Below are 21,094 nucleotides of genomic sequence, written 5' to 3'. Positions count from 1 at the left end.
CATTTTCTTGATTTTATTTTTTCTCTGGTAATATTAGGATTATTTACCTAGAAATAATGAACTTAAGGATATTTCACAGGCCGACAAGAGCTGAACCCAGAAAGTATCAGTGACAAATCTCGGAAATTATTTCGTCACTTTGACATAATTTTTGTACCATTTTAAATTAGCCGTTACATGGAGTATTATATATGAAAATGTGTTCATTTTTATGTAGAATACAACAATAAAATACTCATGATTGTAGCTTTTATCAGTTTTGAGATATTATCATATAAATAACGATAAGTGCCAAAATTTCAACCTTTGGTCAACTTTGACTACCAAAATGGTCGAAAAACGCAATTGTAAGCTAAAACTCTTATATTTTAGTAATATTCAATCATTTACCTTGATTTTGCAACTAATTGGAAGTCTCTAGCACAATATTTTGATTTATGATGAATTTATGAAAAAACTTTTTCCTTACGTCCGCGCGGCAACTCTTCCGAAAAAAATCATACATGCGATTGTGGTAATGTTTGCACCATTTTAAATTAGCCGTTACATACAGTTTTATATATGAAAATGTGCGCAATTTCATGCACAATACAACTAAAAACAACCCATGGTTGTAGCTTTTATCAATTTTGAAATATTTTCATATAAAAAACGATAAGTGACAAACTTTCAACCTTCCATTAACTTTGACTCTACCGAAATGGTCGAAAAACGCAATTGTAAGCTAAAACGCTTATATTCTAGTAATATTCAAGCATTTACCTTCATTTTGCAACAAATTGGAAGTCTCTAGCACAATATTTCGATTTATGGTGAATTTATGAAAAAAATAACATTTTCTTAACGTCCGCGCGGTAACTCTTCCGAAAAAATCATACGTGCGATTGTGGTAATGTTTGCACCATTTTAAATTAGCCGTTACATAAAGTTTTATATATGAAAATGTGCGCAATTTCATGTAGAATACAACAAAAAATAATTGAAGGTTGTAGCTTTTCTCACTTTTGAAATATATTTGCATATAAATCACGATAAATAGAAAAAAAACCACGTTCGGTCAACTTTGACTCTACCGAAATGGTTGAAAAACGCAATTGTAAGCTAAAACTCTTACAGTCAAGTAATATTCAGTCATTTATCTTCATCTTGAAACAAATTTGAAGTCTCTAGCAAAATATTTAGATTTATGGTGAATTTAAAAAAAAAAAAAAAATCTTTCCTTCCCTCCGCACGCGGATTCTCCGCCACAAATCTCCGAAATGCGTACGTCCCATTCTTGGAATATTTGCTCCGTTTCATATTAGGCATTTCATAGAGTTTTATATATGAAAATGTGCGCAATTTCATGTAGAATAAAACGAAAAATATTTGAAGGTTGTAGCTTTTCTTATTTCTGAAATAATTGCATATAAAAAATATATATAAAAAAATTTGACATTCAGTCAACTTTAACTCGTCAGATATGGTCGAAAACTGCAATTGAAAGCTAATACTCTTATAGTATAGTAATATTCAATCATTTGTCTTCATTTTGAAAGAAATTGGAAGTCTCTAGGACAATATTTAGATTTATGGTGAATTTTTGAAAAAATATTTGTTTACGTCCGAGCGTTACGAATTCATGCATTATTTTGTGATAATATTTTCTCTGTGTTGCTTTTATCGTTTTACAATGTGTTATACTATACCAAAATGATCGCAATTTAGTGTACATTACAACGAAAAAAAAGTAACTTGTTACCTTTAACCATTTTGCGCACAGCACGATTTGAATACAATTATATATGAAATTTCGTTTTTGCGCTATCATATATCGCATTATTTATATATGATAATGATAATTTTTTTCATTTCTGATGGTTGCATACTAAACTTCAGCCAATGACAAAAAAAGGAGCCAAAAATGAACTCTTAATCTTGAAAACTAAGCGTGCTGTGATTTTTTGAAAAAAATATTTTTTCCGCTTCCGCGCTCACTCTGAAACACCTTCGGCACACAGGAGACAATTTTTTTTTTTACCGCTTCGGCGTAAGAGGGTTAAAGCACTTACGACAGTCCAAGTGCGATTGCCCTGCTCAGTAAGAGAGGCAATCTGTTGTCCCATTTTTTCAAGCACTGCTTGAATACCTGCAAAGGTTGAGTCCTTCGCCCCCGACTCGGAGACAGGTTCGGGAGCTGATACTTCTACTAAATTACGCTCAGAAGGAGCAGGGGAAGGAACTATGGGATTATCTACCACTTCCTGACACGTTGATGAACGGGAAAGGGAACTCTTAGTTCTTCTAATTTTATCTCTCTCGAGCTTACGGACATACTTGTCCAACTCCTTCCACTCCTTATCATCCAAAATCAAGCACTCATCACATCTATTCTCAAAAGTGCAAATTCTACCCCTACAACTCACACAAAGTGTGTGGGGATCAAGAGAAGCTTTGGGAATTCTAACCATACACCCCCCTTTACAGCAGACTCTATAAACAACTCCCGAGTCAGACATTGTTAATTGAGTAATCCAAAAACAAATCCAAAATCAATCCAAGTCAACAACAGCGAAAGCCAATAAAATACTTCACCCAACGATGAAATACTCTAGCGAGTACGAAAGACCTATCGAGGAGCCCACAACAACGAAGTTGCCGGCTCGGGCAACAGAGAAAATCTGAGGTTTCCAGGTAACTATCTAGAGGGCATACAGGTAACGATCACCTGACCGACGGTCGGCGATTGCCGCGAGTTTCGAAAAGTCTGTCGTCAGAGAATATAGCTATGTATATAACTGCCAGGTCAGTTACATATTTAAAAAAACTAGTCGGGGGAGCGTAGCTCTGCCATAACAGATACGCGTAGGCAGGAGGAGAACCTAGATGGTGAACAGGAACTCCGCCGGCTTAGCGAAAGCAAATATAAACAAACAATAATAAAATAACAAAATAACATAAGGTAAAATAAGGCAGCATGTGGGGAGAGCATGCGGTGGGGCTTCTCTTAGTCACCACACCTAAGGTCTGGCGGAGCCAAAGGGACCCACCGCCGGAGTGGTGGGGAGGGTGGTGACTCGGGGTGAGAGAGAGTTGATCGGAAACCGAGGAGGTCCGAGCGCGGCCGAGCCGGGTGGCCAGCCGAGATCGACCGCACGGGAGACCCCCCTGGAACCGAGGAGAGAGAGCGGTATGAGCTGAGCCAGCCTCGGACGTCCCCTTGCAGACTCTCGTATCCCCCCCGTGTGGAGGGGGAAGAAGGGAGGGAGCTCGGATGGTTGCCATGGGCAACGTGAGCGAGCGGTACTCCCCCCCCTAGGGGGGGAGGGGGGAGGAAGAGTGGGGACAGAAGCCGGGTGGCTCGTGGCGATCGCCTGGCTCGTCGTGAACGTAGTAAGGCCACGCGGTAAGATAGGCCAGGCGGTCTGAGGTGGCCTAGGCTACCTCTAACCGTCTCAAAGCATGCATCAAAACAGCCTAACGCAACACGGGGAAGAGGGAAGATAAATAATCAGATAGAGAGAAAGCAAAGTCCTGGAGAAGCTAGACGAGCCAACCAAGAAGGGAGGACGTCTAACAACTCGGGAGCTGGCCTCTGCAGATACGTAGGAACGGAGAGCGGCGGCCAGGATGGTCATGACTAAAAGGAAGGACAAATGACCTAAAGGAGCCTAAACAGACCTAAACAAAGGAACATGCATGCATGAACACTGAGCTAAGGAGCGATGTAGGCCACGAGCTCCACTGAGCTATGAATCCCCGTAAAAGCTAGATAATAATAAACACACATGGAAAGATTTTTGCACAACGTATAAAAATGTAGGCATATATACTGCTAAATTCAAGCTACAACGGTATGGGAGACTGAAGAAGCATGAAAGAATGAAACACGTGGGAAGAGCCGCCTGAGACGACTCTATAACCAGGCCGAAGGAGGCGCCGTCTTATAACCTAAATAAAAACGGTTAAACGGGTCCCTGGCTGGTTAAAAATAAGTGAAACACTTTAGCAGTACTTAACTTAGCTGCGGCGATGGCTTGGAGTTCCATGGTAAGGACAAATCCAAAAATCAGAGCACAAAACAGCGAAGAAAAAACATGTGTGCGCAAGATGGTGCTAACGGAAAGGATGACCGCTAGAGGCGCTCGTGATGGTGTCGAGAGCGCTAGTAGTAGTAGTAGCTGGGTGTGGGCCTTAGGTAGGGGGATTTTGTAGAAGGATGGATCTAAATGGTAAGAGACCCATGGTAGTGGTTTCACTCGCCCCAGAAACCATGCTGACACCTTTTATATAAGGTGAGCGAGTCAGAATACTCTGACATTCCATTTTAGTTTTTTCTCTGGTAATGTTAGCAATATTTACCTTAGAAATGTGTGCTAAAGGGACATTTCACTGGGCGACACGGGCCCTTGCCCAGAAATTGATTTTTCCTTCATCAAAATCCCTTAAACAAGCCTGAGGGCCTCCTGATACTTCCAAAGACGAATTTACGGAAGAAAAGAAAGGTGACACAGGTACATAAACTCTAGCACCATGGGGTGTGACTGAGGAGGAAGACGAAGCATTTAGGCAAGGTGATGAAAACCCTTCCCATGAACGAAGAGTCGACACTCTTCGATGCTCCCTCTTACTATAAAATAACTTCCACTGTGATTTAGGCCACGCATGACATTCGGGATTTGTTATAGTTCAAACATTAGCACGACACCTACTGCATGTTGTGTGGGTCTGCAGCCGAAGAAGCCAGGAAGTGAGACTATGGGAAACCTTGAGTTCCTAGGCACATACATTGGCGAGGCCGAGACAATGCAGAAGAAGCCATAATAACACAAGCACACACACACAGACAAGCAAAAGAGGGAAAACAGGCAAATAACTGGGATGGCGCTAGAAAATTATCCTAGTTTTAAGGCTGAAGGTGTGTTCGCATATGAAACAACAAAGGAAACAATACTCAATAGGTTCCAATAATCATCCAGAACATTTAAAACTAAATGACTCAGGTTAATTTCATATCAAATTAGACAAAATATTCAGTGTCCAAGTTCCAAGTTTATAGCTCTTGAATAGGAAGCTCACCTGAATGGCAAGCTTCTACACCTGTGGAGAAGAAACAATTGACAGTTAGCAGTGGAATGAAACACTGACACACATTAATTACAATAAAAACAAATTTTTAAACAGAAATTTAATTAACAAAATAAAAAGTTCTGATAACTTTTGAGCCTCAATTTAGAGTCACTACATTCCCCCTTAACAGTTCCACTCTAACTGTATTTATTTGTTCTTTACATTCCCCAGGGTCAGGTGTAGAGGCTTTTTTTTGAAAACTATGTTATACTAAATTTTGGTAACAAAATTACATGGTACTATCAAAATTCATAGAAAAATATATCCACAGTTCAGAGAAAAATTATACATTATAAACAAGGCATTCATACAAGCATCTTAGCCTACAGAACATATACAAATTACAATTAATTTTTTTATATACACTGTACACTACATAATAGGCCAGCACCTAATAATGTATCAATCTTACAAGTAATGAGCAAAAATTGTTTTTAATTTTTTCCAAAGGACTTCACTCTCAATTCAAATAATTTATGGAAGGGACAATTAACTGATTTCAATTACATTTCCTTTCTAAATTTTCAGCATAACAGGGGGTAATTGGGGGACTGAGCCCCTAGACCGTGGAGCAGGTGGACTTCCTTCCACTCTTCTCCTAAATGTTAAAACTGTAGCTTGAGATTTGGCTCTTTTTTGCTGAATGGTAGAGCATACCTCACGGAGTTTCTGCAAAACAGGAAAAAGACTCGAGCGTCTTCTAGCTATCCAGGATGACCTAGGCTTAGGTTGTTCAGGTTTTAATGTTTGTTTAAGGAATTCTAACTTCTGGGCAATACTTTCCTCTGGGGCTTCAAAACCAGAAAAACAGCTACAGAGCTATCACAAACAGAATGTCTGGTTCTAGGTACTGTGCCAAGTCAGCACAAGGAGTAGAATCTTGATGTTCTTCTTGACTAGATAGCAAAATGTCAGAAAAATTCAGTGTCAAATGGTTGATCTAACTCTCCATCATTAAATGACGAAGTCAAAGCTGGCTGAGGTGACCCTTCTAACAATTGTGAGACCTGGCAGTTGACTCAGATATCAAAGGCGTTGAGATCAGATCACTGACAGCAAGAGCAATACTTCCCTGCTTGACTAAACAAGAGGTTGTTACTGGCTCAGGGGTGAGAATACCAATCACGTCAAGAGTTGCAGGTTCTGCTTCCCACAATTCAAGTACTGTAGGAGATAAAGTTACAGATGTATCAGGTATGTCAGCTGGCATAGTCAATAATCTCGTAGGAGATAAAGGAATGGTCAGGTCTGGGACTTCAGGAGTATCTTGCCTTTCATATGTCCTGGGAGGTTTTAAAATAGACTTCGGCATCTTTCTATGGTATGTCATGGTAGATGATTTATTTAGCAGACTTGCAAGAACTACAGCAACCACTTCTGGAAAATCATCCTCTGAACTAGAGCTGGAATTGTCATAATTACAATAGCTCTAGAAACAGAAACTGAAGAGTATCCATCATGGCCTGGAATATGCTGGGACTCTCCAGCAAAACGGAATGATTTTGGGTATCACTGGAAATGCCTCTTTACATAGACTGGTGGCTCCAACCAAGCCTTCAGCTGAATATGATGTGCCTTGATTATCTCTCCACTGTCTAGGTGTCTCAATTTATAAGTTACCCTATTTTACCGGAACTAAGTCATTTCATAGGGACCATGAAACCTTGGACACAGTTTATTGGTCATGAGACGACCTATACGGACAACTTTCCTCAGGACTAAGGTACCCTTCCTGAAAGGCTGGTAGCGAGGGTGACCTTCAGCCCAAGGATTCCTGGTTTCAGAGGACAAGAGAAGGAGATTATTCACATAATGGGCTGTTTTCAGAATCTTTTCAGCAGGCGTACAACCTAACTCAGAATGCAAAGAGTGGTTGTAACTGAGGAGGGCTCTTGGCAAGTACTTATCCCATCTACGAGCATCATCAACTAGGATGTGTAATAATTCACCAATGGTGCAATTTACATGTTAAACAGCTCCATTACTGGAAGGTTTGGGGGGGGGGGGCGTTGTTTTAACATGAATAATATTATACCTCTCCATCAGCCACTGAATGCACGGGAAATGAATTCTGGACCATTATCTGTCAGAATTCGGACTGGCACTCTAAGAATAAACGGGACAACACATTCTTCAATAGCCTGGCAGATTGTTTGAGTTTGCTATTCCAAATGGGAATGGCAGTAACCCACTTGGAGTAGTGGTTGACTATCATAAGGCAACCAGCGAATGGGGTCGAGGTGGAGATGCGAAGGATTGGAGGAACGACTACTTCCCTTGACACCTTACACATCTGGCACTCCTTACACGTGTGGCACAAATCCCTAATGACTTTAGTCAGGGAGCAATGCCAAACTAACCTCCTTAGCATGGACGCCATTTTGCCTATTCCCAAGTGAGTATTCTGTAAATGAGTCTCGGCTACCAAGTCTATTAGAACCTTAAACGATATAACTGGAACCAAGTGACCATCACTCAATTTCTTGTACAGGAGATCTTGGTATACCCTAAATTCCAACCACTTGCTCTTCAATCTCTTCAAGGAGTGAGGCAGTTGAGAGGCAGGTACTCCAGAGTGAACCATCCTTTCAATGGCCTCGAGTTGATGGTGTTCACTCTGTATTTCTCTCAACTCATCATGGCAAACAAAGGCATTACCAAAAAAAGTCACGATGATTTCTACCACCCACTGTCGAGTTTGTTACCATCATGACAGAACGGGTTGATGCGACAGGTTGCATGTGAGTGTTCAACTGGATGATAACTGCAGTATCAGAACACAGTTGTTCATTTAGAACATCTAATTTCAAATTAGCTTTGGTCAACAAAGTCTTGCCAAGGATAACACAAAAATCCATATCCCCAGCTGAGACAACGGCAAAGGGGAAAAGTGGTAACCTTTGCCAACTTGATCCTTCCAAAGCTAGTTGGACTGTTCCAAGAACTATACTATTCTGTCTGATGAACCCCTCAACTACATCAACAGCTGACGTGTCATATGAAATATTAGCCTCAGTAAGCACAGACTCATTCACCAGGCATACTTGAGCTCCTGTGTCTACAAGAGCACAACAATGAATACTTCCCAGGGTCACAATACCTACCGCAGGATGACAGGTATTATTTTGACAGTACGACACCAAAGGAACAGTTTCTCTGGCATACAACACTTCAGGGCATTCAGGATACACCTCAACCTCTTCTGTAGTGGAAACTTCTAATCCATCTTCAGGTTCTGAACTTCTCACCTTACATCCTTCAATTACAGTAGTAGGGCGGAAAGTTCTTTCATTCAATGAATGGGTTAAAATGTATTCCAGCCAGAAACTGAAGATGAATCCTAAGGGGATCCTTGACCAAGGGATTGTAATACACCACAGGATGACTTGGTCCAAATTAACCAAAATTTCCAGGCTGAATACTTAGGAAAATTCTAATAATAATTCTAAGCAGGACAGTGCCTGGATACTTCATGGCCTTGATCCGGTTTCTACTGGCCTTGTTGAGTTTGAAATGTAGATGATCTGCATCTTTAAGGAATTGTTGCACCAAAGTTTCACAAAGCTTTTCTCCCTTCAGCAAGGAGTTATCAAGCAAGCCTTGTTCCTCACGCAACAACTCCAGTGCGATTTCAAGAGACTCGGTCATAGAATCTGGACCACCACTGACTTGGGTGTATACTTTCAGGCCAGCAGGAAGTAGTGTCATACTTGGGCTAGGGTCATGAGAACTTATGGTACCAGGAAGTCGGGATAATTAGTCAGCTTCAGTGTTCTGGTCACCAGAACAATACTTCACAATGAAATTGAACTCTGACAGTTCATCCAGTGTCCTAGCTAATCAACTATCTACTGTCTTCATGTCCTGGAGATGAACAAGAGGACAATGATCTGAATAAATTATAAAGAACTGGCCATATAAAAATTACCTGAATGTCTTTACACCCCACGTAAGAGCAGCTAGCTCACGCTCAATAGTGGAGTAACAGGTCTCACAATTAAGGAAGGACATCGAGTCATAGGCGATTGTAACCCGTGATCCATTCTGCTCCTGACACAAACAGGCTCCAACCCCCTCACCAGATGCATCCATGTATAGTTCAAGGAGCTCAGCTTCGGAAGAGTAGTCGGGATATGACAGGGTAATTTCTTCCTTAATTAGCTCCTTCAGGCAATTAACAGCACAGTCCATCTCAGGTGTCCAAGTCAACTTCCTGGACCCAAGTCTCTTATGGCCTCCAGTAAGGCAAGATAATGGTTGAGCAACCACAGAACATGAGTACATACTTCCTCTGGAAGTTCACTAGGCCAAGGAAGCTCCACAATTTCTGCATTGTAATGAACCTACTGAAGGTTTCCACCTTCTTGATATAATCAGGCAGCAGCTTCATACCAGAAAAGCCCACTAGGTGTCTCAGATACTGTACTTCAGACTGAACCCATGAACACTTCTGAAGGCTAATCTTCAGCCCATGATTCTGTAAGGCTGTCAGGACATGGTCAACTATTCAAGGTGCTCCTTGGAAGAGGTTCCCAAAATAAGAATATCATCGACATAAATAATTTGGCTTTTGGGAATTCTTGTAGGATACACTGCATTTCATGCTGGAAAATGGCTGGAGCATTTTCAAGTCCAAAGGACAGCCGCTTGAACTGCCAGTGACCATAGGCAGTAGAGATTGAAGTGTATTCCTTACTATCCTCTGACAGTCAATGGTGGTAAAATACTTTACCCCATGAAGGCTAAAGACGGATGCTACCATCTTTCTTGAGGACTGGAACAAAAAGAGAAGACCAAGGGAACATACTGGGTTCCAATTATCCCCAGGGCACACACTTCCTTGCACTGTCGTTCAATAACATCTGTTATGGGCTGAGAGAACCTCCGGAATCGTTGGAAGATAGGAGTTTCATTGTAAAGCTGGACACGAATAGGAGTGGCTGCACACACTCCTACATCATCGTCTCCAGTGCTGATGACAGGAAAGTGATACTGAAGCATTTCCTGGAACTGCTCTTTCAGCAAGGGATCCAGGTCTGCAGCAACAGGAATAGCACGGATAGCCTCAAGCATACCTTCATCACTGGCGGGTTCACCTATCTGGACTGGCATACAAGATGACGAGAAGTCTGTCTCCAAAACATTGAAAACTCTATCCAGGGTATCAACAGTCTTTATCCAGGAGCTTTCACCTCCCAGTCCTTTCACCAGAACTAATGCCACATCATCCTCAAGATATAGGACACCTGGCATTCCTGTAGACTTCCTAGTCAAACCATCCTTTATGGTGTTGCCATCATAATAGAACACAGGAGCATGAAGGGTACTTAAAACTTGCATTAAGTCCTTCAAGAAAAACCAGGGTAGTTGGCACCATGATAGTCTCAACTTCTGGCAAATTTACTGGGATTGCTGCCCGGATTGGAACACTATATAATACTTGCCTGCAGGGTTCTCCTCTCTGGGGCAAGTAATACTCCCATAAAGTCAGTGGATGGATCAGTGACACTGATGAGGTTTCTGACAAAATCTACAAGCACCCAGTTTCTTCTCAGGAACGGAAAACTGAGAAGGATGTGCACAGTCACTGAGCCATGGGGAACAACAAAAAACACTGTTGGTAAAATCCTCATCCCATGCATCTTGAGAGTAAGCTCAACAGTACCCAACATCTTGTGCCCTGAGTTGCCTAGACCTTTGAGTCTCACTGTGGTAGGTAAGACTTCCAGGTCTAAGTCTGCTACCACAGTTTTCTTCAAGGCTTGCGATGGGGTTGGGATCAAAAGTGAACTGGGAATGGGGGATAAAGAAATAATAGGAACATCAGAATCCGACTTTAAATCAGGCAAGATACTAAGTTCACTGTACAGACTTCTTGTTGGATTGAATCCCTGGCAAAGTGGTATTTCTATTAACAAAAATATATTCTTGTTGCAGTGCACTATGTCATATTACTATTGCTAAGCACATTTCTTTATTTGATTGGATTAAAGACCTTAATGTTGTAAAGGGCAAAAGATATTTCTGGGACCGACCTGTGTCGCCCAGTGAAATGTCCTTATAACACTCATTTCTAGGTATAAGTAATTGCTAAATATACCAGAGAAAAAAGCCATATGGAATGCTGGGGTTACTACCCCCAGCTCGCTCACCCTCATAGGGCGTCAGTATAGCACAGGGGCGAATGGAAGCCATTGCCACAGATACTCTGCCAATTAGATCTCTCCTCTCTCAAAATCCCTCGCCAGAGAGGTGCCTTTACACAGCCACCTTCCATTCGTCACCACTACTTCTGCCAAGAATCTTCATTCCTTCATAGCACTCGACATCGTAAACACGTTTATTCTATTACTTATATTCTTTGTGAATTTTCAAGTTATTATGTCTGCTGATCTGCAAGAAGCATCTCCTTCTAAGTTGAGTATTAAGTTTGTTGACTTTGAATGCGTTTGTGCAACTGTGCATCAGATATGATGTTGTTTATATGAGCGTTGCTTGAGAGCGAGCGATTACTAGGTTACCTTTCTCCTTTGGGCTCTTCCTCCCGCTCCAGACTTGGTCCAGCAGTGCTTTGTTTGCTCACTGTCCTAGTAACCCTACCGGGGAACAGCAGCTAGAGCGTCGAGCACTGCTCCGGGGGATTAGCCAGAGGAGGTTAAGGTTTAGAAGGTTATGTATTCTCCGGGCCTGTTATTCAGGCGAGGGGTGGTCTACCATCAGACTCGCCAGAATGTTATACGCCGGAGTTCTTAGTACCGCTGTTCCCGCCGCTCTGTTTTTCCATGCTCTCTGGTGTTATCGCTGCTCCCCACTCCGGTGGGGGTGGAACTTGGCTTAGAGAATGCGTTTCCCATTGACTAGGAATTGCTACTCTACTCCGGTGCACTCAGACTCAGACTTACGTTTTACCTTGTTTCCTATTCTGCTCGTATCCGCCGTCATAGCTATTGCGATAACGAGATTTTGGATTCCGGAGCAGGCGGAGACACTCAAGAGTTAATGTTAAGGAACCTTAGCTAGTTTACTGAACTAGTCTCAATGTACATATACCGCCGGAATTGTCTTCGGCGGAACTATTTTGATGATACTCATGTATCAATTCCAACTTACAGATGGTACGCTGTTCTCCAACAACCATGTGGGCATGAGGTCTACCGATCTCATGCCAGCTGTATGGTGCAGGTTGACGACATCCTAATCTGGCATCCTGATGGCTGTGAAGTGTGTTACACTCTGGTGGAGAATGTGACTAATGAGTCGGTAGGTACCATCAGCACCTCAGTAATGTCTTGATTTTGGGTCATAGTTCCGGGCTTCCTCGGCACCATTGGAGGATCTGATTTAATTTTCTCTTACAGACCCCTCTGGCGCTCAAGGCCTCCTCACTGGCGAACCTTAAGGTCTGGGTGGGCGGTTATGGGAGGAATGTTGCCGCCGGATGCCCCTACGTGCTGTCGGAGGAGATGTGTTCTCTCCTTTACCCTAATGCTAGGTCTTCAGCAGCAGTAGCTAAGGAAGTGGCGGCCCCTTTCATCGAGAGGATCCACTTAGAAACCCAGGTCCCCACGGAAGACCAAGAGGGCTTGTGCGAGGAGGTGACGGAGGAAGTAGCAGCAATCAGTCTGCATCGCAAGCCGATGATCATCGACTCTCAGGAAGAAGGTAGGGAAGTAGGTAAGGCAGGTGGTTTTAGTAGTAAAAAGGTTGCTTGTAGTCCATCTACTTCTTCTTCCTCTTAATTCAGGGCTTTTCGAAGTCCAGAATCCTTGGGGATAGGTCTGGTTCTGTGATCCCCAAGGTGAAAACCCTGAAAAAGAAGTCCCTGCCGAAGGCTGCCAGACCAGCTAAACCTTCTCCAGCGGACCCCGCCAGGTTGTCATTGGCCCCCAAGCCTTTGGCTTCCTCGGCGAAAGCTACTCCCCCACCTAAGGGGTCGAGAGCTAAGGGTTCTAAAGTCAGACCGACGGAGTCCGGCTTCGACCCTGACGCCTTTGCTAATCTTCTCATGGAGAGGATGGGCAGCATGGTGGACAGAAGATTCCAATCGATGTCCTCTCAGCTCGCCTCGGGTTTAGAGACATCAGGGCAGTCCAACCTGTCTGGCTCAGAGGCTTCAGACTCGGGAGAGCTTACTGGCCGGACTTATTCAGTCCGGGGGCACACAGCAGTCCTTTATTGTGCAGGATGCATCTAAGCTACCGCCATTCGAAGACAACAACCCATGGCGGTTGGCGCTGCATGCTCCCTTTTCGGAGGGCATGCTGACAATTGAAGGCTGTGGAACCCGCCCGGTAGAAGATTATGAGTTCTTCCCGGCAGACCTCCAATTTCCCTTCCCAGGCTACGCCCGATTAGCCGAGGAAGTGTTTGTCTGGGTAGACAGGGTCCCAAAAGAGACTGTGATCTATCCTAGAGATCAAGCGCAGTCGGCATAGGTCTGCACCCTTTCGGAATGGAATTGCGTCAACACTAAGATGACGCCACACACAGGTTGCTACACCATGTTCGTGGTGGGGGATAACATACCAACCCCTTGTACATCCTAGATCGCAGAATTAACTCTGCAAGCCAGAATGGAGGCGAAGCCAATGCCTCAGCTTCGGGAGAGTGAGCCTACATCTCTGCTCTTTCCTGGAGATTTGGAGTGCTGGTTGGGCGCTTCGGAAACGTTCACAGTGGGCAAACTCGATCCGGAGTGTGCCTCCACACAGTTTAGTGAACGTTTACCCAGAATTCCGGATGCCATGGTAAAGGCAGAGTTCAAGGCAAGGTGTAGACTGAGTAGGTCGATCAACTCGGTCACTACTTCAGAGTTGACGGCTTCTGTCTACGCTGAGGAACCTCTATTCTGGGTCCTAACAAAGTCGCTGCTACAGACTTTCCAGTGTGACCTGTATGATTTTGTGGTAGCTAGGCAGAATTGCAGGAAGCATGTACTTGCCTAAGCTTCCATCAGGCATGAGCCTAACAAGCTTATTAAGGCTTCGATCTAGGGATCCAACCTCTTTCCTGATGACGTGGTTAACAGCGTCATCAGTGAGGCAGCTAGGGCTAATCAGAACCTTCGTGTCGGCTGGGGCCTTCCCTTCAAGAGGAAGTTGGAGACCTCCGGACTGCAAGCCAAGAGTAGAAAGAGGGTCAGGAAGTATCAACCTTTCCAGACCTCTCAGACACAGTCGGTGGTGCAAGCAGTTCCTGTTTCCCAGCTTGATCAACCTTCAACCTCTAAGGCACGACCACAACAACAACAATTTGTACTGTTACAAAGTCAGCCAACTCAACAGTCCTCGAGTATGGCTACTTTCGTGATGTACCCGGCCTTCAACGCTTCGTTTGATGCGCAAGGGACATTTCAAAACTGTAACAGGAACGCAAGGGGTAGCAGAGCAAGAGGAGCTTACCGGCACAGAGCTGGTTCCAGAGCTCTCCCCAGGGGCAGAGGTTTCAGAGGAGGCAGAGGAAGTAAGACCTCAACCAATCAATGAACCTCTCCAGGTAAGTGGATTGATTGATTGATTTATTCATTCTTACTGGCGTCGCAACGACGAGGTTATTGACGCCGTATCATTAAAAGGAATTGCAAAGGAAAAAGTCAATTAAAATGCTATAAATATGTTTATATAAAATCTGTCAGAGAACTACAGAGAACCCAAAAACACACGAAATACCTATCTCACCTACACACCTATTTCAAAATAATTGTAAACAAAAAATACAAGCAACACAGGCACCCCGCATACTTCCAAATTCTACAGAGTTCTGTCAAAATAAATAGATATTAAAAGTACTAAAACATTATATATGGTAATAGATATATCAATTGGAGGTAAATTTTATGTACATAAAAATTTCCTGATCTAAAAAGACTTGAAAGCAAATGATATACACTGACACATACTAACACATACACAAACTCAAACATCTTGACCAAACTAACCTAAATTTTTTCAAGAAGACCTGCTTCTTGAAGGTAGCTAAAAAGGCTATCCTCATTAAAATCTCTGCCTATAATGGCATCCAGTTTAAGATCCATTCTTCCAACTACGTTAAAATGACGGTTCCTTGCTGATATTAAGCTGGGGCATTCTACTATTAAATGTTTTACTGTGAGGGGAACAAGACAATCCTCACAAAATGGTTCAGGGTCATTGTTCATTAAAAACCCATGAGTAATCCGTGTGTGGCCGATCAGTACATGGGCCCAAAGTATCGTATCAAAAGGTCTGGGGTGGAGATGGATAAAAGGGCCTCCTCCACCAATCAGTTTCCACCAAATTCAAACGACAGACCTTCTAAACTATGCCAAAGACCTTCTCCAAAAGAAGGCAATCAAGAAAGTAAGACACCTGAAATTTCAAGGACGTTTGTTCACCGTGCCAAAGAAGGACACAGACAAAAGAAGACTGATTCTGGACTTGTCCCGTCTCAACTCATACATTCAATGCGACAAGTTCCGCATGCCAACCGTCTCGCAGGTGCGGAACTTACTTCCCCTTGGGGTCGTCACCACCTCTATCGATCTTACAGACTGTTATTATCACGTCCCGATAGCGAGAAACTTTTCTCCCTACCTAGGCTTCAAACTAGGAAGACAGGCTTACTCGTTCAGAGTCATGCCATTCGGGCTCAACATAGCGCCCAGAATATTCACCAAAATAGGAGAGACAGTAGTTCAGGAACTAAGAGCTCAGGGAGTTACGCTAGTGGCTTACCTAGACGATTGGCTCATTTGGGCACCCAACGACAAGGAATGTCACAGGGCAACAACCAAAGTAATAAAATTCCTACAAAGTAATAAAATTCCTAGAGTATCTGGGATTCCAGATAAACAAGGAAAAGTCCCGTCTCATTCCAGCATTTCGGTTTCAATGGTTAGGAATTCAATGGGATCTAACAGCACACAAACTATCTCTTCCGCCAACCAAGCGCAAAGAGATAGCAAAAGCTACGAGACAATTTCTCAAGAACAGATGGGCTTCTCGTCGTACCCAAGAAAGAGTCTTAGGTTCACTTCAGTTTGCTTCAATAACAGATCTTTTGTTGAAAGCCAGACTGAAGGACATCAATCGGGTATGGCGGAGAAGAGCCAACAGCAGACTCAGAGACAAAATCTCTTTGATTCTGCTGTTACTAAGGAAAAGACTTCGTCCATGGACGACAGTCAAGAGTCTTTCCAAGTCGGTACCGCTTCAATTTCCCCTGCCGTCTTTAGTAGTCCACACGGACGCCTCTCTGAGCGAATGGGGGGGCTATTCTCAGTACAAGAAGGTTCAAGGAACATGGTTGACAGTATTCCGCCAGTTTCATATCAACATCCTAGAAGCAATGGCCATTTTCTTGACCCTGAAACGACTAGCTCCTGCCAGGAATATTCATATCAGACTAGTCTTGGACAGTGCAGTGATAGTTCACTGCCTAAACAGAGGAGGCTCAAAGTCAAGCCAAATAAACCGCGTGATGATAGCAATCTTCTCATTGGCAATGAAACATCATTGGCACCTGTCAGCTACTTACCTGGCAGGAGTACGGAATGTCATTGCGGATTCACTGTCCAGGACAACTCCGCTGGAATCGGAGTGGTCCTTGGACGCAGTCATTCAATTGGATTTGCCTACAAGTACCAGGCCTTCAGGTAGACCTGTTCGCCACATGTCCAACCACAAACTTCCATGTTATGTGGCTCCCAATTTGGATCCTCTGGCTCATGCCACAGATGCAATGTCCATAGACTGGAACGTTTGGCAGAAGATTTACCTATTTCCGCCAATAAACCTTTAGATGAAATTCTACACAAACTCAGATCTTTCAAAGGGTGGATAGCACTGGTAGCACCCAACTGGCCGAAGAGCAATTGGTTTCCTCTTCTACTGGAGTTGAAACTCCATCCCGGACGGATTCCCAACCCAAAGTTGACTCAGGTGGTACAAACTCAGACTGTGTCAGCTTCCTCAAAAATTCTGAATGCCCAAACTTTATGGACTTCATGAAGTTTGCAGCACAGAAAGATGCTAATATTGATCCGCTAAACACATTGTTCGTGGAATCAGACAAAAGGGAATCAACACTCCGGCAGCATGATTCGGCAGTAAGGAAGTTAGCCATCTTTCTAAAAGAATCAGATGTTCAGACAATGACTACGAATAATTTCATTTTTTAGAACTCTGTTCCAAAAAGGCTTAGCTGCTAGTACCATTACTACAACTAAATCCACCTTGAGAAAGATATTTCAGTCTGGCTTTAATATTAATTTTCTGGGTTCAACCTGTGTCTGCCGGTGAAAAGTTCCTGTAGCTCACTTTTCTAAGTATAAATAGATCCTAAATATACCAGAGAAAAAGCTAGCATGATATGCTGAAGTTACTACCCTCAGCGCGAGCACCCAAAGGGCGTTGGTATAAAGTATAAGGGCGAGTGGAAGCCACTACTCACAGGTCTTCTGCCAATTAGAGGATTCCTTTCCAAAATCCCTCCCATGGCAAGAGCCGTTACAAAGGCTAGAGCTGTTACAAAGGTTACTCCCCTTACCTTCCTCTCGCTACTACTACTACTGCCCACGCGCCATCTTCATTCCTGTAATTAGCCTTTGTGTGTGTACACGCGTTTAGTTACAGCTCCCGTGGTATTCATTTGACTTAGCGATGTCATCTGTGGAACTTCCTCCTTCATCTAAGTTGAGTACTCCAATTTGTGTTTTCGTAACTCATACAGTTACGGTGCATCCCATTTTGCCTTCGGCCCCTCAGAAAACGTATTGAGGGCGCCGTTGGCTTATCCGTCATTTTGGGAGGATCATCAGAACGTGTGTGGTTCTGTTACACATTATTTCCCTTCTAATTTTAAATTGTGTCAATTTTTATATACATTACAGTCATCCGTGACGTATTTTCATATTACGTGCTTAATTATTAACCGACCGAGTTAGGATTGGTTCGGATTAAGGCCTAATGCGCTCATGATGTCCTCTGGGGTTTAAAGAAAGGTTAATCAGTTTATATTTTAGGCTCTGCCCCCCCCCCCCCTTCTCAAAAGCATGTTCGTGCCTATCTCTACGTAATTTTATCATATTGTACATGTGAAATTGTTAGGCTACTAGTAGCCTATCGCATTTATCACGGGAGAGAGAGGAGAGAGTCCTCTCTCTCTCTCCCGGTGTGAGACATGCATGAGTTATTGTTTAATACGAACCAGATAGATTCTTGATTTATGCACGTTGATGATTTTCATATCACTAAGAGGTTGGAAGAGTTGCTTCCCTCCCTGGCTTAACCGACCAAGCCTAGGCTAGGTCTTGGAAGGTAGGCTAGGTGTCCCTACCCTTGTTCCCTTTATGCCTCTCCCCCTGTCTGCGCTACGGTGCTAGCAGGGAGGATATCAAAGATAGAGAGCCTCTCTCTTATCATATTGTTGGACCTATCCTCCCTACCGGTCTAGATCGAAAAACTCGAATTTAGTAGGTTTGATCGAGGGCCACTGTCCACACCATGATGTCTTTGGCAGTTATTTGGCCTAACTGTTCGGTTCTATAATGATCTCGGAAGGTTAAGCTGGATCCATACTGGGTATTCTCCTTTCGCCTTATATTCCTTTGCAACTCTTCCATGATACCTCATTATTAATTTTATATATTATTATTATATAGTTTATTGTATTACTGTATATTAAGTGGTCTGGTATGTTTGTCGTCTTGGCCTAGCCTCCTTTAGTACAACCTTTAGTAGTAGGCTATGTCCTCCCGGTTGAGAGAAATTACTGATCGGTCGCTGTAACAATCACGATGGGCCATAGGCCCAGTCGGCCTACTACCCATGAAGTAGTAGGCTACACAGTCTTCAATAGGTGTCCTTCTCTGATCGGGTTGGTGGCCAGACGATCACGACCGACCACCCCACATACCACCTAAGAACTCCCCCCCCCCTTCCCCACTTCCTAGCTCAGCTCTGCCGGATGCTTATAACTCGCGGTTCTAGTAGTCTTATCGATGAACGACCGCTCGAGTTTTCACTTAAGTGGGAAGAGATGGGTGGGAGCGGTGGGGTTACTGGTATTATATGTAATCCCTTATGTCTCAGAGTGAATAGCTCCACCGGCCTTACAGCGGTCTAGTATCGCACCAGACGGCGGACATCACTCCGTATTGTACATTTAAACAGCTCCGCCGCTCAGTGGTCTCTCCCTCCAGTTGTCCTCCGGTTACGGATTCGGGCTGGGAGTTACGGTCCCCCCACTAGAGGCGTGCAGGTTCAGATAGAGGAATTACCTTCCCTGATCCGCCGCTTCAGCCCGTTCTGCCGGCATTACTTAGGACAATGAGAAATGAGACTTTGAGTAGGCTAAGCTTTGGGGACTACACTGTAGATATCTCCGGACCTTTAAGGTACCGACGGAGTGTGACTCTCCCTTACATCCGCTGCCAGAATTTTGTACTAAGTTGCCGCAGCTCAGTTTCCGTCCTTGTGTTGTTCCCTACTCCGGTGGGGACGGTGGATGGGTCAGGTATTCGACTACAATAATGCGTAGCCTTCTGATTCAGCTGACCGTAAGAGATTAGGTCCTTCCTCTTCTCCAGTCTGATGGATCTCAGATCCCACATACTGGACTTACATCTACCTCCCAAGGATGGAATCAGGAGCAGGCAAATACACCCAAAGAATTTCTTTATTCATTCAGTGAGTTGAAATCATTAGTGAGTAAGTCTTGAACCAATATCTAGGTTAAGGTGCATGCTCTCATCGGAGTTAACTCCGGCCCCTTGGGCTGATACTCATAAGAGATTTTCAACTTACAGATGGTCCGTTGCCAGGCGGAAGGGTGCTCCGCTTCCCTCGGCAAGCCCTACGGCCATGTAGTCTGCCGCTCGCACGCAAATTGCGCCGTGCAACTCGAGCACTACATGGTCTGGCATCCGGACGCGTGCACCGTCTGCTACGAGATGGTTTCTCTTCTTACTGATGAGCAGGTAAGTATCTTTGCTGCATCATTGACATGAAATTTCTGTTATAATAACTTAGGAAGTTTATTATAGATACTATTCCCCAAGTGGAATGTTAATTCAATTTCCTCTCTGACAGGCTGCCTCAGACGGCCGGCATGAGGCAAGGGTGGCGCTGAGAGGATGGGTCTCTGGATTCGGGAAGAATGCGCCGGCGGGACAGCCGTACGTCCTGGATGCAGGATTGTGCTCCCTTCTGTACAAGGGGGCCACGGCTACGACGACTGTTCTGGCACACGTTGCCGCCCCATCTATAGAAGCCATCTGCGTGGCGACAATGCCAATCCCGGAGGATCAGGAGGACTTGATGGCGGAAGAGGTGGCGGCCATCAGCATTCATCTGGAACTCATGGCCACTGAGGAGGAGGTAGGTGGGGAGGTAAGTGAGGCAAGTAGTCACCTAAGTCCTACTCCTTCTTCTTTCCTGGGCTTCTCTAAGCCCACCGCCCCTACTTGGGAAGGATCGCTTTCGGTTGTTCCCAAGATTAAACCGGTAAGACCGAAATCCCTTCCAAAGGGATCAAAACCGACTCCGTCAGCGGTGACTGAGTCATCGTCGGCCCCACAGCCGTCGACTTCTACTGCCAAGTCGCCAGCTGCCAAGGATTCTCCCCCTCCTAAGGGGTCGAGAGCTAAATCTGCCAAACCCAAGGCGACGGAGTCCAGATTTGACCAAGAGGCCTTCGCTAACCTTCTAATGACGAAGTTTAGCGATGTGACTGACCAGAGGCTTGAGTCGATACGACTCACCTTGGGCTCAGATACCTCCGGCCAGGCAATAATGTCTCTGACCGAGAGGATCAGGCCCCTGGAGGACATGTTGACCGGATTTCTCCACTCCGGAACCCCGGCGCTATCTATGACAGTGCCGGATGCGTCAAAGCTACCGCCATTTGACAATAACAACCCGTGGCGGTTAGCATTGCATGCCCCATTCTCGGATGGGAAGTTGACAATGGAAGGGTGCAGAACCTGTTGGCTGGAGGACTTTGAGCT

General features: G+C 44.2%; 1 protein-coding gene across 12 annotated transcripts in view; it reads right to left on the bottom strand.

The window, feature by feature from the left end:
* The window catches only part of LOC135196216 (uncharacterized), a 227,520-nt gene that overhangs the window by 87,418 nt on the left and 119,008 nt on the right, over positions 1-21,094 (bottom strand). For 5 of the 12 annotated variants that reach the window (XR_010310346.1, XM_064222851.1, XM_064222849.1 and 2 more), the window contains exon 4: positions 5,059-5,079. The exons of the other annotated variants lie outside the window; for them this stretch is intronic. Coding sequence is in view for 4 of the 5 variants with exons in the window: in XM_064222851.1 (XP_064078921.1) it covers positions 5,059-5,079 (21 nt within the window). In the remaining variant the exon portion in view is untranslated. The remainder of the gene's footprint in view (positions 1-5,058; positions 5,080-21,094) is intronic. 12 annotated transcript variants of the gene reach the window in all.

This window comes from Macrobrachium nipponense, chromosome 17 (genome assembly GCF_015104395.2).
Source record: "Macrobrachium nipponense isolate FS-2020 chromosome 17, ASM1510439v2, whole genome shotgun sequence".
Lineage (NCBI taxonomy): Eukaryota > Metazoa > Arthropoda > Malacostraca > Decapoda > Palaemonidae > Macrobrachium > Macrobrachium nipponense.
This window is presented reverse-complemented; position numbering and strand designations above follow the sequence as displayed.